This window comes from Mustela nivalis, assembly GCF_964662115.1.
Source record: "Mustela nivalis genome assembly, chromosome: 17".
In the NCBI taxonomy this organism is placed as follows: Eukaryota; Metazoa; Chordata; class Mammalia; order Carnivora; family Mustelidae; genus Mustela; species Mustela nivalis.
The window spans coordinates 37,134,181-37,158,942 of NC_139036.1; the positions used below are offsets into that span (position 1 = coordinate 37,134,181).

The window sequence follows — 24,762 nt, forward strand, 5'->3', positions numbered from 1 at the left end:
CTCCCTCAGGAGCTGAGACACTCTTCCCATCTGTGAGGCGCTCTGCTCCGCGAGGATACATTATCTCATGACATCACCTCGCAACCTTGGGAGTGGGGTGGTGGTTGTCCCATTTTTAAGATAAGAAGACTGAGGCTCAGACAGATGAAATTAGTGAAGTGACTTCTCCAACCGGGAGGTCTCATCTCCCCTGGCGGTGGCCCCCGTCTCCTCCGGGACAGCCCTGTGTAGAGCAGGGACCCTACACAAGAGGGACCAATCAAGGGAAGAGCGGCAGCAGACCTAACCACCCGTGTCTGAGCAAGACTGCTGTTCAGCCTTGCCCTTGTCAGAAAATGCTAGCTCTCCCGGAAGCCTGACCTGTTAAGGCCCTGACGCCTTCCTTTGAACTTGTTACAGAATCCCTTTGTCGAGCGCATGCCTGGAACCAGGGGAAGGGAAAGAGGACACAGAGCAGAGGGAAGACTGGAGAGGGGTAGGACACACCAAATGCAGCCCCTTTCACAGCCATGCCTGTGCCTCCTGGGGGAAGAGGGAGGCTCAGCAGTGTTTACAGTCTCCTGAAGACCTCAGGAAGAACCAGGTGTGCTGTCATCTCAGACTAGCTTCTGACCCTCTCTGGGCCTTGAGGATCTATCCAGAGATGGTCAGAAGTACCTGACTTGTCACCTTACTCATGAGGGTCAGTGAGATGGAGACAGAGGGTTTTGCAAACTGCCTAGACTTTCCAGAGCCAGGGCTGGTGCTGCCAAAAAAGCCACCTGTGCTTCACAAGCTCTCCCTTCCCCTCTCACCACCCCCCAGACCCAGCTCCACTTGCGGGAGCCTCAGATTTCCTGCCCGAGGCTGAGCAGGCTCCAGCCAGAAAAGGGCCACCTGACCTTGTTGGCCGGAGTTCTAATCCCCTCCAGATGGGCCGGTGGCTTGCACCGAGGGCCCAGCTGCCCAGTCAGAGCTGAGCCTAGTCCCACTGACTGTGTGTGGCTCTGTGTGACCGTGTGCAGACCCTGCCGTGACGATTTGGTCTCCCACTCCTCCCCACTGCTGATATCCCCACAAGCAGCAGCCCCATTCCCCATTCAAGTCTTATCTCTAGCAGCTTCTTCTGTCTGTATTGCTTGGCTCTGGGGCAGCAAGGGTGCCCAGGCTCAACAGACCCTTGAAGGTGTGGGGAGGGAGACAGCTCCTTCCCCTTTCCCTGCCTGTCACCCCCATCCCGCTACACCCACCCTCTCTGAAGCACGCTTCCCGCTGCCTTCCCCCAGGTGGAAGCTAGGTGGGGTTTCTGGGGTCTGCGAAGAAGACAGAAGACGCCAAGGGGAGGACTTGTGAGCATCTGAAGGCACAGGAGGTGGTCAGAGGAAAGCACCGGCCTCCCCTGCAGCAGGAAGGATTCAGATTTGGAGAAGCACTTCCAACCCAGTAGATGTTCCAAATGACAGAGAACCCTCCTTGGACTGGTTTGTGTGAAAGGAGGGGCACAGACAGTCTAAGCTCCCACAGGGAGGCCTTGCTTGGCTCCATCCTGGGATAAGGCTGGAAGCTGAATGGACACCCCAAAGTAAACATCCCCGGCCCTGAGAACAGCAGCTCCTGTGATATACCAGAGCATATGCAATGTCACCATTCCCTGAAAAATGAACGCTCATTTAAAGCATCCCCCTGCCCCTTTCCCCTGCTTAAAATAGGATCAGTGGGAAAGACAGGGCAGGCTCCTTTCCGAAGCCCGTAGAGGGCCAGGATTTAGCCTAGCCCCTCCAGGCTGAGTCCATACCCGAATCCCCCACCCAGTGGTCATCACGGGCCCCCCCTGGCCTGAGTTTCATTAAAGCTGCAATAACCACGAACTGGGGAAGCATCATTGGAGAAGGAGGGGTCAGCCAGTGGCCCCCTCTCACAAGCAAGGTGGAGGCCCTGAGGTTCCCGCGGGACGCTGTTCAGTTTATTCCAGAGTGGGTGCCCATGGGGGGAGCGGTGAGGGTGGCCAAGGGCTCCAGGTGACAGGGTGCCCAGGGACGGCCGCAGCGTGCGCAGGGCCCTACCAGGCCAGAGTCTCCTGCCAGTGGGGCAGCTCAGCCTCCCACCCCCGCCTGAGGTGGCTGAGAAAGTCACTGGTGTAACAGTTTCCGTAACTCGCAGGGCTCCGTGATGGGCATTGAGCAGGCTTGGTCCTCACACACGTAGGCTGTAGCTCGGTCTTCCAGCCGCCGCAGGGTACTGAGGAAGGGCAGCTGGCGGGACAGGAAGCTGGAGGGGTCCCCATTGGCCAGGATAAGCACCTATGGAAGCAGCAGTGGAGATGGTCCCCGGGGGACTCTGGGACACGGGCGGGGCCACGTGGCTTTGGGCTCCAGAGAAGGGGATGGTGGAGAGGTGCAGAGGGGTGGGGGCCCAGGCAGGGGAGTTGGAGGCCAGGGCTGGGCTCACAGACTCTAACCTTGTTAGGGATGTAGACAGAGTGGACACAGTGCAACAGAGCCTTGGTGTCCTTGGCCTGGGGGTCTCCGCAGATCACGATCTGAACAGAAGGGTAACTCCAGGGTCAGGTGCAGGGAACTGGCCCAGACCCCAGGAGTTCCCCCACCCTCCCGCCACGCTGCACTGTAGCCCTAGGAAGGAACTCAGACCAGCTGCCGGGAGGCTGCCTGGAGGTGCACACACACACCCGGGAACACACAAAGCGACGGGATCCTACACAGCGGCAGAGATATGAGCACAGGGAGATGCAGCTGGGGCACAGACCCCAGCGCACACACATGCACAGAGGTATGCGGGCACACACATGCGAATATAAGCAGGAAACCTGAACATGGGGCATGCGTGTGCAGACAGGCAAACGCAAACCGGTAAGCACTCCCCAGCGCACGCTCAGTGGGCCTGCGCACACACACAGTCACATGCCCCCAGGGCCACACGCACCTAGATGTGCACACGCAGCAGTAAGGCAAATAGGGACCTGCACGCAGATAAGCACAGACCTGCACACACGCTGGCAGAGCCAACGACACAGACACATGGAGACCTGCAGAGAAACACTTCGCCAGCCACAGGGACCTATACCTAGCCCCTGCATTCCCCCTCCCTGCGCCGAGAGCCCCAGTAACAGGCCTGTGCCAGAGCCCTGGCTCCCCAGATGCGTGTGCACTCAGGTACCTCGGCTGCGTAGAGCGGTCCTATGGATGTTCCCACGGAGACACCTGCACACACACTCCCAGATGGCCACACACTCCCAGACCTGAGCTCTGGGGGACAGCTCCAGGAGCCCCACCCTACGTCCCCATCCCCCACTGCAGCTCCAGAGCCCCCTCCCACCCAGGGTCCCAGCACAAGTGCCCTCACCGCCCCCCCCCAAAACATATACCTGCTTGAGGGTCTGCTGATGGGCCGAGAGGGCGCGGACCATCTCGGGCAATGCCACGGGGACACGGCGCATGCGCTCAGAGAAGGCGGTCAGCAGGCACACACACTTGTCCATCCAGTCTTTGTGCCCCGTAAAGCCATGCAGCCGAAGCAGGTTGTGGGCCGACACGGAGTTGGCACTGGGCTCCGCGCCGTCCTGGTCTGCAAGGGGGGCAGCAGGGTGGGGGTGGTGAGGGAGGGTCGCTGGATCCCGGGACCCTGCCCCTGGGACTGTGGCCATGGTGGTGGGGGATGGGAAGGCCACCAGCAACGCTTGCTGAGCTTTCGCTCTCTCAGCCATTTGCTCCAGGGTGAACTTTAGGTCCCCCAGCTCCCCCATCTCACTGTGGACTCTTCAATCCAGCTGCTCGAGTCAGAGAGACATCATCCTCGCCCCTCCCCACCCCCCACTTCTAATCCACCCAGAGTCCACTGGGTCTGCGGCCAGAAGGGACCTAAATCCCACTGCTTCTCCCCATCTCATACTTCCAGCTTGTCCATGGCCAGCCCTTGCCGGGACTGAATGCCACTAACGGCCTCCTAACTGGTCACCCAGGTCCCCCTGCTCCCTTCTGAAGGTCCCTTGTGCACAGTCAGAATGATATTCCCAGACCTAACTGGACCAGATCACAACCTACTTAAAACCCTTCAGAGATTTCCACTCCTTGCCATGCCTATAAGACCCTGCAGGGATCTAGCTTTGCCCACATGGACAAGGCCGCTCTGCTGGCCTTGGCCCCATCCTCCGTCTTCCATCCTCCAGGCTTCTCCCAACCCTTGGCTCAACGATGCCTGTCCCAGGTTTGATCGGACCTCCCCCTAGCTGAGCTGGGCCTCACTGTCATTCTCTTCCCAGTTCCTTTCACTCCTTTGGCTACCATTTACAAAGCATCTGCTATGTACCAAGCCAACATTAGACTTTGGAGCTGCGGAAGGAAAAGGAAAATTCTTGCTCCTGAGGTGCGCACGTTGGAGCTGGAGGAGAAAGACCATGAACAGACCAGACGTGTCTGGTGATGGGGAGTCGTACTAAAGCAGAAGGGGCCTGGGCGCCTACCTCCCGATGGCACTCATGTTGTAACTACGCATCCGTCCCCGCACTCTTGTGTTAGTCCTTACTATCATCTGTTACCGCATTTCCCCTGCTATGCTGTATTTCGTGAGGGTGAGCCTTGTGTGCTCTGTGAATCCAGGCCCGCCAGTTACTGCTACCCAGTGTGTTCTACCGAATGGCTAAATCCATCTCTATATCCGCCCCTTAAGATAGTACCGACGTGAGCTCTGTCTCACATATTAAGAAACTTGAGGGTCTGGAATATAATGAGAACAGCTGCAAGTCAGCTGGTTAGTAAGTGGTGGCAATGTGAACCCACGCCGACTCTTTACCACCACATTTCACTTATGCCTCCCCCCCAGGGAAAACCAAGCCCTAATGGGGTTTATGCCAGCTCCACCCCCACCACTGACCGTCCTTCAGACGCAGGGGCAGACCAGCCCCCAACTCGGCCTCACTGCAGAAGTAGCCGCCGCCTCGGGAGTCCCAGAAAAGCCTGTCTTGCGTGTCCTGCAGCCGCAAAGCCCACTCAAGCCAGGAGCTCTCCTGCGAGGCCTCGTACAGGTCCAGTAGGCCCCGCACTACGAAGGCGTAGTCCTCTAGGAAACCCCAGCAGGGCGGGTTGCTGGGGGGACAGGCATTAGGGAAGGGGCTGGAGTCAGGCCCTGGGAGAGAGCATCTTTCCCAGAGGAGGCCGTTTGCCAGGACCCTCATAATCTCCCTCCGCAGTGGGTGCCTTTAGCCCATTTCCCGGGTGAGTAACTGGATCCAGGAAAGTTCAGAGCTCACAGCGAGCGGACGGCAGAGCTGGGATTGGAGCCTACCAAGGGGTAGGGAGTGGGGCAGAGATAGGCCTGGGATGCCCAGGGAGACAAGCCTTCCCAGGCTGCCCCACCCCTGACCTGTGCTCCACGGTTCCCCCGGAGCCCGCATAGCATGTCCGCATCAGGCGGCCGCTGGCCACGTCAAACATATGCCTCTTCAGGAACTTGGCGCCATTGATGGCATAGGTGATCAGCCTCTCCAGGCCCAGGACAGCCCCAGTCACAGCATAGCCAGACACCATCAGTCCTGGAGGGAGGAGACACTGCTGGTTGTGAGAAGCTAGCTGGGCCCTTCCAGGTATGTCTGCCCCAACCCCCACTCCCAAAGACCTAACACCTTTCTGGAGCAATGGGGTGAATGAGTAAGAGCTCTTGCTCCCTGCGCATGACCTGGGGTGGGTTACTTAAGCTGTTTCAAGCCTCAGTTGGCTCATCTGTAAATTGGGGGTGATAAACCGGTTAAAGGGAGAATTGGTATCTAGCAGGTTCCTGACATTTACAAGGGGCTTCTCGAAGCGTAAATCTGTAAGCGGGAATAGGGTGTCAGGCCCGGCCACCTCACCGTTCCAGGCTGCCAGCATCTTGCTGTCCAGGTGTGGCTTTGGCCGATGTTTCCGGGCCTGGAAGAGCTTCTCCAGCCCCGTGTTGAGCAAGGTCCGGACGGCATCCACGTCCAGGCCAAAGCGGGCAGCGGTCAGTTCCAGCGAATACCGGACAGTCAGCACGTTCTGGCCCTGCAGCTCCCCCTTGGGGTCCTGAGGAAAACAGCCCCTGTGAGAGGGAGCCCCCTCCCCTGCCGGACCTCGGGATCCCTCCCCTCTCCCCAAGCATCCTCACCTGACTCGGGCTGATATTGCCGGCCTCTGTGAGCCCGTAGTGCTTCATGAGCAACTGGCCCGAGGTCAGAGGTTCAGTGGCCCCTAGCACAGGCTCAGGAAGGAGCTGCTGGACCTCTTTGACCGTCCACACATAGAAAGCACCCTCTTTGGGCCGCATGCCCCGTTCTGGGGGTGAGTCTGCGTCCTCTGCGCTGTAGAAACCTCCAGACTGGGGGAGAGGAGAGTTGGCCGGCCCCAGTGTTGAGGGCAGCGGAGGCCCCAAGCCCTCCCGCAGTCAGGCCTGCCTGCCTCAGTGGACACTCACCCGATGACTCAGGCTTCGAGCCACGTACTGCAAGATGCCTTTGGCGACATCGGAGTAGAACTCGTCACCGGAGATCTGAGGCGGGAGGAAGGAGACTGTAAACAGAGGTCTCTGGGGTGGCCTGGGTACAGAGAGGGCAGTCAGCGTTCTCCCAGGAGGGTGGGGAGGAAGATTGGGCATATGGGAGGGAGTTAGGGCTGAAGTTAAGCAGGGGCCACAAGTCCCCAAAAAAACCCTGGAGAGGCAGCCAGAGGTAGGTGGACAGCCTAAATCTCTGCCCTGGGCTGGATTTAGGGGTCACCTGGAAGGCCTGCGTATAGGCCACCGCGAGCTGTGCCTGGTCATACAGCATCTTCTCAAAGTGGGGGATGTGCCACTGGCGGTCCGTGGAGTAGCGGTGGAAACCCTGTGCCAGGCAAGATGTGGGGTGGAGGCCAACCCTAGCCTCTGCCTCCCACTCCTCTGTCTCCAGCTGCCCCCTTGAGGGAATGCCCAGTCCCTCTCACCTGTCCCACATGGTCTCGGATGCCCCCATTAGCCATCATTTTCAGGGTGTGCAAGGCCATTTGTTGGGCCCGAGAGCCGTCCTGGGTTAGTCGATGGCTGAGCCAGTATGAGAACAGGAAGTTCAGGATCACTGTGGGTACCAAGAGTGCTTGGGTGAGAGCATGGGGGACACCGGACTGGGGGGGGGGCAGAGGAATGATCTGGGAGATCGGGAGGCCTTTGGCCAGGCTGGGCTTAGGGATTCACTCAACAAGCTGTCTCCCCAGGACACCGTGGGGGTTTGAAGTTCAATGGTCAACATGGAGGATGGAACTTCGTTACCCAGGTCAGTATCACGGGGCTGCCGCTCAGACCAGAAGTTAGGTTTCACTGGAGAGCTCCTGGCAGGCGGGGGTGGGGGGTGGGGGGTAGGAGCTCACTGGTCAGTCAGGAAAGCAGGCGGTTAATGACGCAGCCAGGGGTCAGAAGAGATGGGCCGGACGGGCATCAGAGGGCTGGGATGGGGGTGGGGCAGGCATGGAGAGGCACGGACCCGGCGTGGGGAACTTGGGGGCCTCTGCAAAGCCACCGTACTCCTCATCATAGCCCTCATCCAGCTGCTGGAAGCAGCGGCTGTTCATGGTGGCGGCGGAGGGGGGCACCTGCCGGTCACCCATGCTGATCTCTGAGCGGGCTAGCAGGGCTGTGGTGACACGCTGGCTGTTCTCCAGCAGAGTGTTCTTGTTCTGTTTCCACTGTGGAAGGCAGGGGTGGGCCTGGAGGTCAGCATACACACCCTCCCACAGTCCCCATCCCACCCCCAATTCCCTGGCGGGCACACCCACCTGCTCCCGTATCCTCAGCAATACGGTGCGGAAGCCAACGCGGGTCAAGCCATCCTCAGGGGGAAAATAGGTGCCCCCCACAAAGGGCTGGAGGTTGGGAGTCAACCACACATTCATGGGCCAGCCCCCGCCACTGCTGGTGGCCTGGCAGAGAGAGGGTGAGCGTGAAGGGAGCGGCCCCCTGTGCACGGAAAGACCCCGGCCCGGTAAACAGGAAGAGAGCTTACTTGCACGAAGGTCATATACACCTTGTCCACATCCGGCCGCTCCTCGCGGTCAACTTTGACACTGACAAAGTCCTCACTGAGCAGGCGGCCAATCTCCTCATTCTGGAAGGATTCCTCCTCCATCATGTGGCACCAGTGGCAAGTGGAGTACCCCACTGGAATGGGGCCATGGTGGGCAGGTAGGGGTACCAGTGTCTGGTTGGAGGTTTCCTGGGAGGTCCCAGGCCCAGAGGACCCTTCCCCTACCCACTACTGCTCCTTTCCTGCCATCCCAGGGAAGTGGCTACCTTACCTGAAAGGAAGATTGGCTTATTTTCTTTCCTGGCTTTGTCGAAGGCTTCCTGTCCCCAGGGGTACCTAGGCCCGGCAGGGTTGGGCATCACTCACTAGCCCCAGGATAGGGGGGTGCAGGGGGAGCTGAGAGCCCAGCTGCCCCCCCCCCCAGGGGACAGGGCATCAGGAGTGGTTCTCACCAGTCCACAGGGTTGTAAGCATGTTGCAGGAGGTACGGTGACTTCTCATTGATCAGGCGGTTGGGAACCTTCTGGAGTGTGGATGGGGAGCAGCTGGTCCGGCTTCCCTTCCCTCCAACAGGCATGGGCACTGTATTGCTGACCGTCACACTTCGGTCCTTGTCCCGGGAGGAGCTACCCCTGACATGGGCAGGTGGGTTAAGTGAGGGGTTTCTACCGACACGCCCCACCCCAGGGCCTACCCCACAGGCCCATACCACCCCACCCTGCCCCCTGTCCCCTCTCCCGGAACCTCCGGCTCCCAGGCCAACCCACCTTTCTGAACCACGGGGGAGACCGTGGCCTTTGTGCTCCCCCTTGTGTTTTTGGGGGGGTGAAGAAAGGTGGCTCATTGGGGGCTCTCTGCCAGGTTAGTCTCCCCCAACCTCTCGGACCTGGCGGTGGGAAGGATGATGACTGTGAGGTCAGGGTGAGTCACAATGGGTAGAATGGTCCTTCAGTCTCCATTCTCCACGACCCGGCCCTCACAACCCCCTCCCCCAACAGGGCCCCTCCCCATGATGGCCGCTCTGAGGGTATTTCTCTGGCAGGCCTGGGTTGGTGATCTGGGCAGGAGGCTGCCTGGGGTTGGTGGCTAGACAGGGCAAGAAGTGGATCTGGGACTGGACCGGGTGAGGTGCAACAGGATGAAAAATCAACACTGGGGGCCTCCTCACTCAACATCCACCCCCTGGGCACTTCTATGAGAGCAGACCCACAGGTGGTCCAGGGAGTCAGAAACTGGCTCAGACCTCTGGGGGCTTAGCCTGGGAGCCTGGCGCCACAGGGCAGATCTAAATGACAGGCCCTGCAGCCATAAGGACTGTGACAGATTAGCCCAGGGTGATGCAGCTGAGGATCCTTGGCCCAGCGCTGGGGTTCGAGGAAGGCTTCCTGGAGGTGGTGTCATGAGAGAGTCCCGGGAGAGCTAGCCCTGCAGCAGGAAGGGACCCGGAGAGGGGAGAAGGAGGGCCTTATTGCCTGGGCCCCATTGCGGGAACAGACTGGCGTGGGGAGGAGGTAGGAGGGGTGGCTGGGCAGGCACTGAGGACCAGTGCAGTGAGGACCCATCCTGGGGCCCTTGGGCGCAGGACCCGCTGCAGTAGCCCACTCACCCACTGGTACCTGCGGCTCAAGGCGAGGCCCCACCCGGCGCGGGGCAGCAGAAAGCCGCGGCCCAGTTAGGCCCGTGGGCCCAGCATAGCTGCTAGCGGCCGGGGCCGGGACGCTGCGGACCAGGAGGGAGGCCCGCAGGCTGCTAGGGGCGGGCCACGGCACCCTCCAAGCCGCGGGCGGGTCTTCACCGAGACTCCGGCCGCCCCGTGGCTGGTCTCCGCGCGCCGCCCGGTGGCTGAGCGTGGGATGGCAGCCAGGGCAGCCCGGGCTCGGGAGGACGCGGGTCTGTGCACAAAACAGGGCGGACTCCGCTAGACCCAAACCAGCTGCTACCCGCGCCACCCCCTTCCCCCGCCCCGCCCCGGAGGATCACCCTCATGGGAGGAACGTGGAGGGTTGTGAGGATGTCAGAGCCTGGGATGCCAGAGCCTCAGGTCGTTTTGTCCAACCGTTGCCATTTACAAATGAGAAATGCGTGAGCAGAAGGCATGGCTTATCCAAACCCATCTGGCCATTGAGCTTGGGCTCTGCGGCTCCATCCCAAGGTCCTGTGCAAATCCCACCCACTCCAAGAAGGCTTCCCTGAATAATAAGGATGAGCCAACGCCGTGTCCTATCATGTACTTAACATACTTGTCTCATTTGCTACATTCAGCCAATATTTATTGAGTGCCTACTGCCTGCCAGGCACTCTGCTTAGGTACAGTGGTGGGTGGAGAGAGACCAGGCTCCTGCCCCTGTGTTGCTCAGTCTGTTGAAGGCGACAGAAGTGTATCTGACAGCCACACACATGAATGCACAACCACCCACTGTGAGAAGTGCCATGACTAAGTTTAACAAGGAGCCTGGTCGGTGGGAGAGGCGAAGCAGGAGAGGCTTCCCTGAGGAAATCACACTTGTGTAGCAGTTGTGGAAGAACAAGAGGCTGGGGTCTGGAGAGGGCTGTGCTGGGGGAATGCTGGGGAAGCAGGAAGAATGGATGTGCAAAGACCCTGTGGCATAGTTGTGAGTCAGGGCTGAGGAACTGGGGAAGGCAGGCATGGCTGCAGGGCAGAGAGCAAAGCGAAGAGAGATGGGAGAGATGATGTGAGTTCGGAGGAGGCCAAGCACCAGGTCCTGGAGGGATTCAAGAACTGTGAGTTAGACATTTTGGTTGTTGATGAGAGAAGAAAGATAGTGAAGGACCCTGATCAGAGGAGTGGCCCTACACTCCTTGGAAAGGCCCCTCTGGCTTCCTGGTGGAGAACGGACTGAAAAGGGGCACGAGTGGAAACAAGATTGATTAGGAGGCCCTGGCAGGACCCAGCAGAGGGGGTGGAGGTCTGCACGTGGAGGCAGAGGTTGTGAGAGGAGTCTGGAGGCCTGTAGAGGAGACATCCTCGGCATTGGCAATGAGGGAGAGGGAGGTTACAAGACTGGTTTGCAGAGCAGGGCTTACCCTGAGGGGTGAGGCCATTTGCTGAGGAGGGGGCACAGAGAGGCTCAGGTGGGGGTTCATGAGGTCAGTTTTGGGGAGGTTTGGTTGGAGGTGCCCTTGAGATGCACATGGGGAGAGAACGTGGTGAGGAGAGGTTGTCGGAGGAATTGGGGGCTTCAGTGTGCAGACAGGGCAGGCATGGAAGGGCCCATCCAGGGAGCAGCACAAGGAGAGAAGCAGGCACAGGTCCGGGCTCAGGGAACTCAGGGGTGCACCCATGGAACACAGAACCACCAGAGGGTCCGGGGAACACCAGGAGAGGGTGGAGTCCCAAAGGCAACAGGACAGAGTTGCAAGGAGGAAGGGTCCTCATGGTTGGATTCTGGGATAGCCAGCTGGGATGGGACAGAAAAAGGTCTACTGGCTTCAGCAATGTGGGCCACTGGGTGGGCCTGACAAGACTGTTCTAGTGAGGGGGAGCTGGCCATAGAAGCCGACTGGAGTGGGTCAGGAGGAGGGGAAAGGAAGGGGACATAGAGAGGTAGCATGGGCACTTGATATGACGGGAAAGTCGGAAAGACTTTCAAGATGGATGAAGTTAAGTACAGCAAATATCAAGGGGAAGGATTTGGTTGAGAGAAGGCAATTGACAAGAAGGAAAGCAGAGATCTCTGAGAAGGTTGGGGTGGGGAGAGGTTAGTAGGAAGGGGGTCTGGTGGGTGCTCCCTGGAAGGAATAAGATTAAGATCAGAGAACAGGAAGCCTGTGAAAGAATTGAGGGTGATGCCAAAGCCAAAAGAGTGAACATGGATAAGGTAGCTGAGAGGTCAAGGTCATCCTCCTAAATAATGGAGTCACGCAGGGTTAAACAAGATCTGGGTGAGATGGTGAGCCAAGACTGAAGCATGGTAAGAATGAGGTGGAGCCCAGCCCTGGGTGGAGGGCAGGCGGGATTGCCCAGTGCCTCCAGCCTCCAGGAAGGAAGGCTCTGACAGGAAGCAAATGGTCCAGAAGTAGCTATAGCTACAGGGAGCAAGGCTACAAATCTCTTCTTGTGGGGGTCAGGTAGCACCCCTTGGGAGTCCTCAGGAAAGTCCACAAGGGAGAGCCAGAGTAGAAGAGGAGAGCCCAGATAGGGGAGGGGTGACGGGTTAAGTCAGCGACCGAGAAGATAGAGATCTTGCAGGTGTGTGTGGCAGAAGCCGGTTGGGGGCACTGCCTGGCGAGACCAGGAATGAGGGGTATGACAGGCTCATTGCCCACGAGTAGTCTCTGAAGAAGGTGGGCCCTGGGCCAATGGACACTGGCCTGGGAGGAGCCACACAGCAACCTCATAAGGAAAGAACTCTTGTTCCCGTTTGACAAGTAAGGAAATGGAGGCACAGCGTCATAGAGAGGTTAAGTAATTTACTCAAGGTCAGGGAGCATAACCACTTATTACAAAGTGATTATTATTGTTAAGTGCAAATCTTGGAGCAGAGTTTTGAACTCTGTTGGTCTGACTCCTCTAAGCAGGTGCTCTTGTCCATCCTGCCTGTAACAGTCACAGCCTCCCTCCCAACAAAGCAAAAAACAAAAACAAAAACGTAGCTCCTTTCTCCAGTCCCCCTTCCACTTAAGAAAGTGAGCAGCATTCTAGCCCCCCACCCTCCACTTCAGTGATTCTGGTCTATGGAAGGCTGTTTTACCTCAGTGACCCGAAAAGGGAGTGGCGGCTGGTAGCAGGGCCAGAGCCTCAGCACTGAGGACAAGTCAGTGTCAGGTGGTTCAGTGGTGGGAAAGCATTGAGGAGAAAGAAGGTGGATGACCATGGTGGCCTCCGGACGAGGTACCAGGCCCTGCCCCCTCTTCCCTTGGTTTCTCAGACCTTACATAAACCCCTGGGAGGGGCCATGCTCTCCCGGCAGGGCTGGGATTGAATTTCTTGCCCTAATGTAGGAAGATGGGAGAGGGTAGAGCCAGATTTAAGGTGACTCAGTAAAACACCAGGGCTCCAGTACCGGGGCTGTCTCCCCACTGAGTTCTGAGCTCCTGGAGGCCGCTTTGCAATTCTTGGATCCCTCCCAGGTGAGCCCGGCACTTTGTTCACAACAGGTCAATATTTGCAAATGAAACCTGGGGCCCAACCTGGGAGCTCAGGGCTGTGGAGCCAGAGGGTCTGAATCCCAGCCCCAAGTCCTTGCTAGCTTTGTGACTTTGAGCATGCCGCTTAACCTCTCTGAGCCTGTTTCCTCCTGTATAAAATGAGAGCAAGACCAAGGGCTATGCACTTGGTTTAATGCTCTGCTGCCCCCGTTTTGAAATTCTTAGTTTGGAACTAGGGCCCCGCCTCTTCATTTTTGCACCGGGCCCCACAAATGATGTAGCCAGTCTTGAGTGGGAATAGCATTATCTACCTCAGACGCCTGTTGTAAGGATTAAATTAAATAATCTGTCTAAAGTGCTTAGCACAGAACAAGTGCGTAAAGAATGGGAACACCTGCCTATTGTTCCCTGCCATGAGATCATCCCCAGTACCGATCTGTGGTAAATGAATGAAACGAGAGCATGAGTGAGAGCCTGGGGAGCATCTGGAAGCGAAGGTGCCAGGCTGTGGGGGTTGTACGGAAAGTGGGAGCATTTTTACGCCCCACACTGCGGAGCACTCGTTTCTACGGCATCCGGAGATTCGCGCTGTGGTCCTAACCCAGCCGCCACGCCTCGCAAAAAGTCCACCGGGTGGGATTTGAGGAAACGGGCTCCTGTCTTCACCATGCGGGCGTGCTTTTGGCCCCGGGAAGTCTTCAGTATCGGTCCCCCGGAGCGGCGGTGGGGCTGCGGAGGCCGGGACGATGCGCCTGCGCTGGCTGCGGGGCGGAGTCTCAGCCGTTCCGGGCTCCCTGGGGCGGATCCTGGGGCTAGAGCCCCGCCCCTCCCCACCCCGCCCCGCCCCCACGGCGGGTGGAGGGGGGCTCGCGCGCCTGCGTTGCGGAGGCGGGGGTGGGGCGCGGCTGCTCTCAGAGGAAAGGGTTGGTGCCGGCCTGCGGGGGCAGCTGGAGCGGCCCGGCGGAACCCGACGTAGGCAGCAGTGGCTGCGGCAGGCTCGCGGGCGGCGGCGTGAAGGCGCCCGCCTGCGGGAAGACGCTCACCGAGGCGGGGAGGGTCACGCCGGCCGGCACGCTGCTGAGCGGGAGGGGCAGGGAGGCGCTGTAGGTCATGGAGCCCAAGGGCGCCCCAACCGGCCCGCTGGCCGCCAAGCCCAGCGCCGGCGATCCGGTGCGCATCTGGTTCAGGGTTGGCCTCCCCTGCTCGCCCGCACCGAAGGGGTTGGTGGGGGATGGAGCGCTGAGACCTGCGGAATGAGAGTGGGTGGGGAGCTTGGGGCTCACGAGGGGACACAGCCCTAAATGCGGGTGTGGGTGGGGTGGCAGAGAGGCAAGATCTGGAATCTCAGAAATAGGGAAGAAGAGTAAAATTTTTAGGGCAGGGGCCGGGCTCTGAGAAAAGTGATGGAGAGAGCAGGGGGGTCCCCAGTGTTGAGACCCTGGCGGGGACAAGGGGTGTCCTACCTGTCAGGAAGGGGTTTCGGGTCTTTGCAGCCTGGGGCGCCTTGACTAATGAATCAAGGTTGACCAAAGAGGAGGCTGAAGGGCCCAGGAAAGACTCTGGAGTCCGGCATGCTCGGGCCTCCTGGCTGGGCTGGGTTAGCGTCTCCCCCAGTACAGCCAGGTCAAAGGCATCTGGTTCCTTGGTGCCATTTTGCTTGGAACTGGGGATGGGGTCTCCAAACAGGTCCAGCTCTGGAACAGAGATGATAGAACTCATCGGTAGGGAGAGAGAATGGTCACTCTGTGGGAAGGAGAGGACAGCGGTCACTTGCGAGTGGCCGCCTCATTCCCCAGAGCTGTATCATCCCCTGCCTCCTGCTTACCCACGGGACTGCCAGGCTTCCCAGAGGGCAGGGCCTGGGCACACTCTGGCCCCTCCTTGGTCTCTGTGGATACTGGAGGTTTGGCAAATGGGTCAAAGGGTGAGGTACCACCTAGAGCTGGCCAAGGAGGAAGAGGGAGAGGAGGTGGGTTGACAAAAAGGACAGGCACTGGTCCGACCCCTTTCAGGCAAGCAGCCCTCTTAACACGGACAGGATGTGCTGTCCCTTGGCACTGGAGGGAGGCCGGGACGATGAGCCTGGAGGGAGGGGACCCAGAAGTCCTCCAGCCCCTCCCCCACACCCTCTGGCCCTCTGCTTACCAGGTGCACTGGAGATCTCCACTGAGGTCCCCCAAGGGTCAGCCCCAGTGTTGGGGAGTTTGTGTTGGGGGGAGTTCTGTGCCCAGAGGTCGGTGGAAGGGGGTCTGGCGGGCAACACTGGGGTCCGGCCCCAGGGCTCAGAGGAGGAGAGCATAGGGGGCAAGTCCCAGGGCTGGCTTCTGGACAGGGTGCTTCCTGAGGGAACAGGAGACCAGGGGTCTGCAGAAGGCCCCCAGGAGGAGCCACTGGGCTCTGTGTTCGGCCTGAGACCTAAAATAGGAACAGCACAGACATGACCTTAGGGCCACCTTTATACCCTTCCCAGTTACCCAGACTGAGTTGGGAGGCTAAGGGTCTCATCTCACAAATGAGATGCTGACTCAGGACTGACCCAGCAAGCTGGAGGCCCCTGTTGACCAAGTTATGCCAGAAGCCTGGACTCCCAGGGACGGGCAGTTCAGGCCACCTTCCCAGTCAGGGATGGGCTGGGGCCGGAAAGCCAGGGTGACCAATGGAAATGAGAGAACATCTCTGAGTTTTCCATGAGGTGGGCTCTTCAGACGTGCTCTCCCACCCCTCACTACAACCCCACATCCCAGAGGAACCTGAGGCTCAGAGGGGTGAGTGACTTGCCAATGGTCCTGAGCTATGGGGAGGAGGTGCCAGCAAATGGCTGGAAAGGAAGGGTCTTTCTGGGGCCAGCCTGGGAACATCTTGCAGCCCTGCATGCCCACCTGGGATGTCCCATGGGTCAGCGGAGCAGTGGGTGGAGGGCGGGGCCGGGGTGGGTGCGAAGATGTCTGCCAAGTCCAGGATGGAGGACTGTGGAGTGGGAGAGGCAGCCGTGGCTCAGAAGTGGGTGAGACCAGAGGAAGGGCGGTCCCTGGCCTGTCTCCCTCGGTCCAGCTCATTCTTTCCTTTATTCATTTCACAAACATCTACTAATGATCCCTCATCTCTGTACAGTGTTTTGCAGTTTATGAAATGTTTCCTCATCCATTTAGTGCCTGATTTTCGTAACAACCCTGTGCAGTAGGTTGTGCGGGTAGTGGTGTGCCCATTTTACAAATGCGCCAGCTGAGGCCCAGAGAGTGGAGATGCTTTGCATGAAGTCACACAGCTGGGGAGAGGAAGAACTGGGATAAACCCAGGCCTGTCTGACCCCTTCCTCAGTTGTCCTGATCCCCAGTCCGTTGGTGGTAAAGACAGGTTTTATGACCAGTCTGCCTTCCTAGGTCAGAAACTAGCCACCATGAACATGGGCAGAAAGGGGACAGACACACCCTAGGGTTAGCATCCTCTGCTTTGGAGGGTGGCTTTGTTCCCAGCAGCTACCCACTCCCCCGTTCTTGGACAGTATGTGTATAAGCCCAAGATACTGTCCATACCGCGTGCCTGCGCGCCCACCCCTGCCCCAGGTGCATCCACAGCATCACATATTCCTAGAACGCCAGAGGTTGAGCTGTCCAACAAAAAGGGGAAACTGAGGCTATAACAGTGATGTGCCCCAAGTCAGAGTGGCAGCAAATCCAGAATCCAGGGTCCTCAGATCAGGATTCTTTGTATCCCACTTTGCTTTCTGCTCAGTCATCAGCCCGCGAGGTCTGGGACTGGGGACCACTGCACCCCTCCACTCCCGGTTTCATTCAATAAATGCCTAAACAGTGCTTACCATCTATGAAGTGCAGTTCTAAACTCTACAAATACCAACTCAGTTCATGTCGCAGGCTCAGTCAGCCCAGGCACAGCAGCCTCTCCCTACCTGGCTGGTTTTCAGCTTCTCCTCCTCCTTTCTCTCTTCTCTCTCCGGCTCTTTGTCTTGCCAATGGCGGACCAGGGCCCCAGCACCATTGGCCACAGGGGAGTCCTCTCCCCGCCAGGACCTCACCTCCTGCAGAAGGCAAGAGGAGTGAGGACAGCATGAGCAGCCCAGGCTGGATTTGAGGGGATTGGAGCTGGTGTTGAGAAGAGTGCAGTGAGAGAGAGATTAGGCATAGCAGGACCACTGGGTGAAGCGGGAGAAGCCTGGTTAGTGCCTGTGTAGCACCTGCACCAGCACCAGCACCTAGTTCTACACCAGGCCCTGCACCTGCACCTAGTTCTACACCAGCCCCTGCACCTAGTTCTACACCAGCCCCTGCACCTGCACCTACAACAGCCCCTGCACTTGCACCTGCTCCTACACAAGCACAGGAGGCTTGGCCCGCTACCTTCTCATGCTCCTGCCGGCTCAGACGCAGAGCCAGCTGCAGCTGTAGATCCTCATCCCTGTGGGATGCTGGGGGGACCGGCTGTGAGGGAGGAAGAGAGGGGTGAACAGGGCCCAGTGCTCCCACTCCGAGGTGGGAGGGCAACATAGCCCGACAGGGAGAAGGGCATGGAGAGAGAAGGCCCACCCGGGGTGGAGGTGAGAGGCCCATTCCCAGGCAGCAAAGGTGGGTGTGGCCTTCTCCCTGCCTGGATCTGCAACCAGTTTCAAAATCCAGAAGATTGATCCTTTTCTTCTGGGTTCTCTGAGTGCCCCCACAAAAACCCTGCCATGGGAGGTCCAGCTGCCTGCCCAGTCTACCTAGATCCACAGAGGTGATGGCAGAGAGGATGATATTGGGGGGGTGTCCCTGTCCCCCCAAAAGGACAGCTGGTGCCATGGGTTGTGGGGTCAGTTTATCTCTGTGCCCACTCACTGCTTCCCTTCCATGGAGCCACAGCAGGCCCAGGAGACACACAAGTACCCTCAACCCAGTAGGCACTCATGGCCCTTTCTAGGCCCCACCAGAGGGGATGGGAGGCAGGGAGGCAGTCCCTGCCAGAACAGTCGCAAGGAAAAGGACAGGCCTGTGCTGTCCTTGGGAGTCGGGCCAGGATCTTGGGACCCAGAGTGAAGGAGCCTAGGAGTCAAGGGTGCGGGCCTTTGGGGTACCCTTCCTTGCTCCCCCTCATCCACCCCCCATGCCAACCCCAGCCCGGCTGTGGGGCCTCCCAGGCTACCCCAGAGGCCTCACCTTCTCAGCCTCCTCCCGGCTCATGGCCAAGGCCAGCTGCAGCTGCAGCTCCTCTTCTCCTGACGTCTGGGGCCGGGCCTGCTCCAAGTCCGAGGTATAGCGGGGGGATGAGGAGGAGGCTGCAACGACCACACCGGTGACTTCTGTGACCACAGAGGTGCCCATGCCCTCCCCTCCCCCTCCCCACCAGGAAGCTAAGACTCAGAGAGAGAAACTAACGACTGGCCATTGAGGGCTCCAGGGGGTCAGGCGGCATACCTGGTGCTTTGCGTAAGGTTTGCCAGTCTATCCCATCAGAGACTCCTGTTCCTACTTTACAGATGTGCCAATAGCTCAGGGTGGCCTGGCTGGGGTCCTGAGGTAAGGCTCAAAACCAGGTCCCCTCCTCCAGCTCCTGCACTCTTCCAGCGGGGGGGGGGGGGGGGGGGAGCATCCTGCCTGGGGTCCAGTGAGGGGGGAGGGTTCAAGGTGCCAGTCAGTCAAGGCCACGCCGTCAAGAGTCCAGAACGGCTCAGCAGCCACCCCTGTTTTCAAGGACAATGCCCTTGAGCAAGGGGTCACGAGGAATGCCCCTGATGGAGCGCCCAGTGCTATGTGTCTGGGCTCAAGGCCAAGGGCATTCCTGGGCTTGGTCTCGCTTGATTCTCACATCCAACAACTGGAGAAGATAAGATTTTCCCTAATTCAGATGAGGAAGCAGAGATTCAGAGAGGCAGCCCTCTAGATCACTCAGCTGGAAAAGGCACAGAATAAGGCACGTACCAGACCACAGAGCCTGGGCTGCGGCCACCACTCCTCCTGGGCAGTTCCCAGACCAGCAGTTAGGATCCCGCTGTGCGGTAACTTGCAGGTCACCTGCTGTGCCAGGCGCCTGCCTTCCCTGGCTCCATTCCCCATCTCCCTGAATGCTGGTGACAGTCCTTAGAACCTGCGCCACCCCCCAGCCCCAGCCCTGGGGCTCACTCACAGTTGTAGGAGGACGGGGAACCGCGAGAGCGCCCGAGGCCCAGCTGCCCGCTGCCGATGCCTGTGCCCTCCAGTGCCATGCGCTCCTTGGTCTTGAGGGCGTGGGTCCTCTCCTGCCGGAGGCGCTCCTCGTCCTTGAGCAAGGCCATCACCTGCTTGACCTTCTCACGCACGTTGACGCCCTGGTCCTTGCCGTCCCGGTCGATGTACTGGAAGTCCTTGAGCGTCTGGATGGTGTAGAGGTTCTCGCGGCACTGGTGGGCCACCCGCTCAGAGCCCGTCTTGAGCAGGTAGTCCAGCAGCGTCAGCGCCTTGTACACGTGCCGCCAGTTCTTGCCGCTGTCGTTGAGCCGCCGCCACAGCATGCCCATGACCTCTGCGAAGGCCACTGTGTTGAAGGTCAGGTCGGCGATCTCGGACATGAGCGAGCTGGGCGGGCCCCACGGGTCATTGCTGGTGGCCTCGCGCACCTTGATCTCTGCCTCCGAGTAGTTGTGCACGATGTTCTTGACCTGGCGCCGCAGTGCGGAGGTCGTCATGGCTGGGGACTTGGAGATGGGCGGCCCCCGCCCCAGCCGGAGGTGAAGAGCCGAGGGCCACCGTCTCGAGGTCACGGTCTCCAGAGATGGGCCGCCGTGCTCTCAGCAGGGCGGCTGCATCCTTGGGTTCCACATGGATCTGACCAAGAGAGAGACAGAACTCAGGGGTGATGGGCCCACCCCGACAGCCACTCAGCCATGGACCGAAGGCCTGGTCAGGGGTCTCCACGGCTAGGAGCCCCCCTCTGGCAGGCATTTATTTTTACATTTTTAATTTTACATATTATTCAGCAGGCACTTCTAGTTTCGTGTGCTCATTGCTGGTCACAGTCACACCACAAAGATGAGATTATTACCTCTATTCACAGACGGGGAAGTGAGGTTCACAGAGCTACCCCGGGCGGCACACGTTTCTCCCCTACCCAGCCCTTGCCCTTTGCAAAAGACATGAAAGTCACCCCCAGGAATGCCTGCCTGCTCTGCTCCTGCTGGGCTATGGCTTCCATGTCTGCCAGGAGTTAGCTTAGGACCTACCCTTTCCAGCTCCTTCACCCCTACTCTCGCCATTTCTCATAGCATAAGTCTGTGCACCTTAATTCATTCAACACCTAGTTCCTGGGGCCTTCTCTGAGCCTGACACTGAGCCAGACCCAGAGCACAAGTCCTGGACCCCACACATCAAGCTTCAGGGGCACAGACATCTTGGTGGAGCATGGGCATGCCCAGGAGTACCCAAGCTAGGAAAATCAGAGGGGACTTCCCAGTGGAGGTGACAGCTGGAGGTCTGAAGGGAAGGGGAAACGTCAGGGTGAGGAAGGATAGCTCCCAGGGGATACTTGAGCTGGGCCAGAAGCCCAGAGAGGAGTCTGGGGCAAGAAGTGGGCCCTGGCCTCTCAAAGAGACCTAGTCACTGCCACCCCTGTAGTACACAGGAGAGCACTGAGGTCAGGGAGGGGACATGGACTGCCTACAGCGGTGTATAAGCTAGGCAGAGCTGGGACCAACACCTAGGTCTCTAGAGACAAATGTGATACTTATTGACAGTGTTACTGGTTTTGTAATTAATTCATCTGATTGCTTTATTGTCTCAATTCCATCTCAGCCAGGATGTAAGCTCCCTGAAGGCAAGGCTTGGTCTGAGCGCCCCAAACCTGAGGTCCTGGGTGCGTGGCAGACCCCTGATTCCCCAGCGGAGTGGGAAACAGGGTCAGCCTGCTACCCTCCCACCCCCCAACTTCAGGACCAGGCCATCTGGGGAAACCAAACTCAGGCTCAAGACAGAAAAAGGCTTTCCCGGGGCCCTACCAGAAACCCAAACCAGAATCCCCCTGCCACAGCTGTTTCTCTCGTATGGGTACACACACACACACACACACACACATCTACACACAGGCTGGACCCACAGAGTGTCCACACCACCTGTGACCCCCCACCAATATCACCACCCATGGAGACTGCACCTCTCCAGTCTACCCTGGGAGTCAGAGGCTGCCTGTCCTGGCCACCGCACCCCCCCAACTGGACTTCCCCTCCACCCAGCCTGGCTAGCCCTGGGCTCAGGTCAAACCAGCCAGCAGGCCTTGGCCGGCTTCTTCAGGGCCCAGGTGCCTGGGAGAGCTTGGGCCCGGAGGAGGGGATTCCGTAGGACACCAGGCGGATGGAATGCTGGCTAAAAGCCTGCCTACCTTCTGTCTGCTGTCTGTCCGTCCAGCCTGGCAGGCCTTCTGTGGGGATGCCACGGCCAACGCTTGTTTAAGTCCTGCCCTCCCCCTCACTAGTGACTCAGACCCATCCTTCCCTCCCCAACCGGTGGGCTGGAGGGTGGCAAGAGGCAAGAAGAAATAATTGTGCCCCACAGCCCGCCCTGAGTGCACGCCCCTCCCAGGGCTGGCCACAGAAACCAGCTGAACCAGTCTGACATCCTGACTCTACCAGCAGCCCTACCAGAGCCTGGCTTCCCCTGTCCTCCAGCCCAGCCTGGGGTACTGGGAGGGGCCCTCAGCATGGACCCTGCAGCCCTGCCTGGACTCTCCGAGAAGCGGGGGATGGTGGAGCCATCTCAGCACACCTTTGCTGGAGCTGCGGGGAGGGAGGGATCAGAAGCCCCAGGAAGGTGCCTGGGCTTCCCTCCCCTAAAGTTAAAAGGAACAAGGTGGGGAGGAAAAGGGGGGCAGGGTGAGGCCCAGGGAGCATGGAAAGGAGCGGGGAGGAAGGAGGAACGCGGGAGGGAGCAGCTGGGAGCCCTGCCAGCGGTGTTACAAGCCCAGGGTTTTATCGAACACAATATGCCCAGAAATAAAAGGGAGTGAAACAGAAACCCAGCAGCCAGTGGCGGCAGCGGCAGGCCTGGGCAGGCGGGTATGGAATTACTGCAGTGACCTTGAGCCAGACCCTGTCAGGTGGAGGGAAGGACACTGAGAAGGCAGAGCCTGAGAGGCTCATTCAGACATGGGGTGGGGGTGGCCTCCCCTCCCCAGAGGCAGGAGGGTAGGGGGCAGAGTGGGGAGGGTTACACTGCGGGGTGAGGACAAGTCACGGGGTACAAGTCTCTGCTCTCTGCTTTATAGAGGGTGCCAAAGAGAACTTTACAGGGGAGAGGGGGTTCTTTTCTAGGACTGGGGAAAGTGTCAGGGCAAGAAGTAGAGGGCATCCCTGGAGCCAGGATTGAGGGAGAAGGAAAGAGCTTAGATATGTTGAGTCACGTGCAAGAGTTTGGCCAAAGTGTGAGTGTGCCCCACCAGCCCGGAGCGCCTCCCATCCTCCCGCTAAGGCAGCCCCAGCCCCTGCCCTGCATCAGGTCAAAGTGGAGGGGGGAGGGGATGGGAGTGAGAAACTCTTGCCAGTGGACGGACAGGTGTGTGAGCTAGAGCTCTAAGCTTAAGTCAGCCCTGAAGTGGCTGTGTCCTGGGACCCTGGAATGGGTAGGGGGCTGCCTCAGGGGCTGAGGAGGAGGGGCGGGCGGAGGGGGATGGGAGTACACCAGGGAATGCCACCAAAGATGCTGGCCCCAGGGTAGGGAGCCAGCCCTTGAGTCCTGCTTCCTGGGGGCTGCAGGGAGGGAGGGAGGGAGGGGCAGCAGGCAGGGGCAGCAGGCAGGAAGCATCCAGGATCCTCTGTGGCCCTGTCCTCCTCACCCCTCCGCCTGGGACCTGGGAGGGAGACTAAGCCCCAAGCCTTCCATGAGAGGCACCGCGGCTGCCTGGGAGGGGCCGTCTTACCTCTGGTGCAGGCTCCCTTGGCCCCAGCCCCGGGACCGTGAGCAGCCTCTGCAGTGACCTTCCGACCCGTTTGGCAGGGAGACAGCACAGCCTCGGGAGCGTCCCCAGCGCCATCCACCATGGACCCGCGTCCTGGAGATGCCCACCCTCTCCCAGGAGGCGCAGACCCCTTGGAAGGGTGGCGGCAGGGTCCCCAGAAAGAGCTGCGGTTCTGCCTCTTGCCTGCTGGTGTTTTAGCCGCCTGGCCGGCAGGCAGCACTCCGAGGAAAGTTGCTCAGCTGGCCGGGCAGGTCTGTCTCAGCAGTAACAGGACACAGGAGGAAGCGCTGGGCTTGTTAACCCTTTCCTGCTGGCTGGGCAGGCAGCACCTTGGGGGTGGGAGGCCTGCCAGCTGGCTGTCCCTGGGAGGCACAGATCCAGAGTCGGGCTGGTGGCCCACTCCCACCCTGCAGCAAGTTAACCCTTCCCCTGCCTCAAAAGGAAATTGGGTGGGGGGCGCCGGTCTCCAACACCCGTCCTAATCCTACCCATCTCCCCGGGGCCAGGAAGACCCAGGGGAGGGCTGGCCCTTTGGTGCATTTGTTTTTTGTGGGCTCCCTCTGGCCCCCTCAGCCACCCTGAAGGGGGCATCCAGGCTCCAGGCATAGCCCCTCTCAGCCTCTGAGAAACAGAGTGACCTGCTCTCTCCGAAGCTCCTCCCACTTTCAACTAGAGGATGCTGAAGCCTGTGAGGTTTTTATCAGAAGCGCCAAATGCAAAATCCAGCCAAATGCAAAACCAAGCTGGTGGGAGGCTGCGGCCACCTCGGCCACCTCTCCATCTCCCGCCTACACCTCTGCCCCACCAGCACTTAAGGCCCTGAGCCCCACATTAGCCAAGTTGCTCTCTGAACTCTGGCAGCCTGAGTCCACTCAACTGAAAGCCATTTGGGAACTGAGTCTGAGCTGAAAGCTGCCTTTCCTTTCCAGGAACCACCTCTTGTCCCCTTCCCATGTCTCTGAACAAGAGGGTAAGCATAATGTCAGAGGCTGTTTTTCAGGCAAAAAGTGGTTCCAGGGGGGGCCAACTGGCCTGCCACGAGGAGGGGATGAGACAGGCTGCCGAGGACATGGGGATCTGGCCTCTAGGGTCCTACAGTGTGATGAGCATGGTCCCCAGAGACTGGGACCTGGCCCTTGACCCAGTGGAAGTGGGAGGATCTCAAGGAGCCAGGCCCCATGGGGTCTAATTCTCCTGGTCTCACGCTTGGTCATGCTGGGTGAGGACACTTGGGGAAGACCTGGTTCCAGGAAGCGTAACTCCAAAAGTGTGAGCCAAGTAAGGTCAGAGGCAAGGATTTCCAGGGCTGATGCTCTCTGTCCTGTCACATGATTCATTCCTTATCCTGGTACCAGCCTGCTCTTCCGCTCATTATCCCACACATCACCTTCCAGGTGTGTCTCTCCTTCCTCCTGTTGGATGGCTCCGGGAACTAGGAGGAGGGGAATCCGAGGCAGGTGGGACACAAGGGACCCTGGCCGTGAGCTGCTTTCATCAAGATCTAATGTCCAGGGCACCTGTGTGGCTCAGTGGCTTAAGCCACTGCCTTCAGCTCAGGTCATGATCCCAGGGTCCTGGGATCGAGTCCCACATCGGGCTCTCTGCTCAGCAGGGAGCCTGCTTCCTCCTCTCTCTCTCTGCCTGCCTCTCTGCCTACTTGTGCTCTCTCTCTGTCAAATAAATAAATTTTAAAAAATCTAAAAAAAAAAAAGATCTAATGTCCAAGACATGAAGGCCTAAAGGAA

General features: G+C 59.1%; 2 protein-coding genes and 1 long non-coding RNA gene across 6 annotated transcripts; 1 reads left to right on the forward strand and 2 right to left on the reverse strand.

Annotated features, from left to right (window-relative positions):
- Window positions 1-1,920: 1,920 nt before the first annotated feature.
- SPATA20 (spermatogenesis associated 20) lies at window positions 1,921-8,908 on the reverse strand. 2 transcript variants are annotated; one of them, XM_082704663.1, is made up of 16 exons: window positions 8,767-8,908; window positions 8,452-8,631; window positions 8,271-8,335; window positions 7,979-8,133; window positions 7,752-7,895; window positions 7,460-7,661; window positions 6,927-7,057; window positions 6,722-6,826; window positions 6,421-6,495; window positions 6,115-6,324; window positions 5,840-6,032; window positions 5,356-5,524; window positions 4,867-5,078; window positions 3,362-3,561; window positions 2,438-2,518; window positions 1,921-2,279 (listed from the first exon to the last, which is right to left on the reverse strand). In XM_082704663.1, the coding sequence occupies exons 1-16, from the start codon at window positions 8,841-8,843 to the stop codon at window positions 2,109-2,111; spliced, it is 2,370 nt and encodes a 789-aa protein (XP_082560789.1). In that variant the 5' UTR covers window positions 8,844-8,908; the 3' UTR covers window positions 1,921-2,108. The 2 variants fall into 2 exon arrangements, with proteins under 2 accessions (XP_082560789.1, XP_082560788.1); XM_082704662.1 differs by having other exon boundaries at window positions 8,452-8,908.
- LOC309850571 lies at window positions 5,499-24,636 on the forward strand. Its single transcript, XR_014304339.1, has 3 exons — window positions 5,499-5,575; window positions 7,194-7,252; window positions 24,412-24,636. It is a non-coding gene; the product is annotated as an uncharacterized lncRNA (long non-coding RNA).
- EPN3 (epsin 3) lies at window positions 12,411-23,258 on the reverse strand. Of its 3 annotated transcripts, none has more exons than XM_082704664.1 (10): window positions 22,979-23,258; window positions 19,223-19,899; window positions 18,256-18,374; window positions 17,464-17,544; window positions 17,016-17,144; window positions 15,988-16,075; window positions 15,254-15,523; window positions 14,934-15,050; window positions 14,572-14,802; window positions 12,411-14,354 (listed from the first exon to the last, which is right to left on the reverse strand). In XM_082704664.1, exons 2-10 carry the CDS (start codon window positions 19,758-19,760, stop codon window positions 14,020-14,022), a joined length of 1,908 nt encoding a protein of 635 aa, XP_082560790.1. In that variant the 5' UTR covers window positions 19,761-19,899; window positions 22,979-23,258; the 3' UTR covers window positions 12,411-14,019. The 3 variants fall into 3 exon arrangements, with proteins under 3 accessions (XP_082560790.1, XP_082560791.1, XP_082560792.1); XM_082704665.1 differs by lacking the exon at window positions 22,979-23,258 and adding an exon at window positions 21,446-21,557; XM_082704666.1 differs by lacking the exon at window positions 17,464-17,544.
- Window positions 24,637-24,762: the final 126 nt, after the last annotated feature.

Coding starts and splice junctions, on each gene's coding strand:
- SPATA20 (XM_082704662.1), bottom strand. CDS start 8,843: ATGAGCCACCTTTCTTCACCCCCCCAAAAACACAAGGGGGAGCACAAA. Junction 7,896..7,978: donor TGTATATGACCTTCGTGCAA/GTAAGCTCTCTT, acceptor TCTCTCTGCCAG/GCCACCAGCAGTGGCGGGGG. Junction 7,058..7,459: donor CCCCAAGTTCCCCACGCCGG/GTCCGTGCCTCT, acceptor TGGTACCCACAG/TGATCCTGAACTTCCTGTTC.
- EPN3 (XM_082704664.1), bottom strand. CDS start 19,760: ATGACGACCTCCGCACTGCGGCGCCAGGTCAAGAACATCGTGCACAAC. Junction 18,375..19,222: donor TTCCCCGTCCTCCTACAACT/GTGAGTGAGCCC, acceptor TGGTCGTTGCAG/CCTCCTCCTCATCCCCCCGC. Junction 15,524..15,987: donor TGACCCATGGGACATCCCAG/GTGGGCATGCAG, acceptor TTCCTATTTTAG/GTCTCAGGCCGAACACAGAG.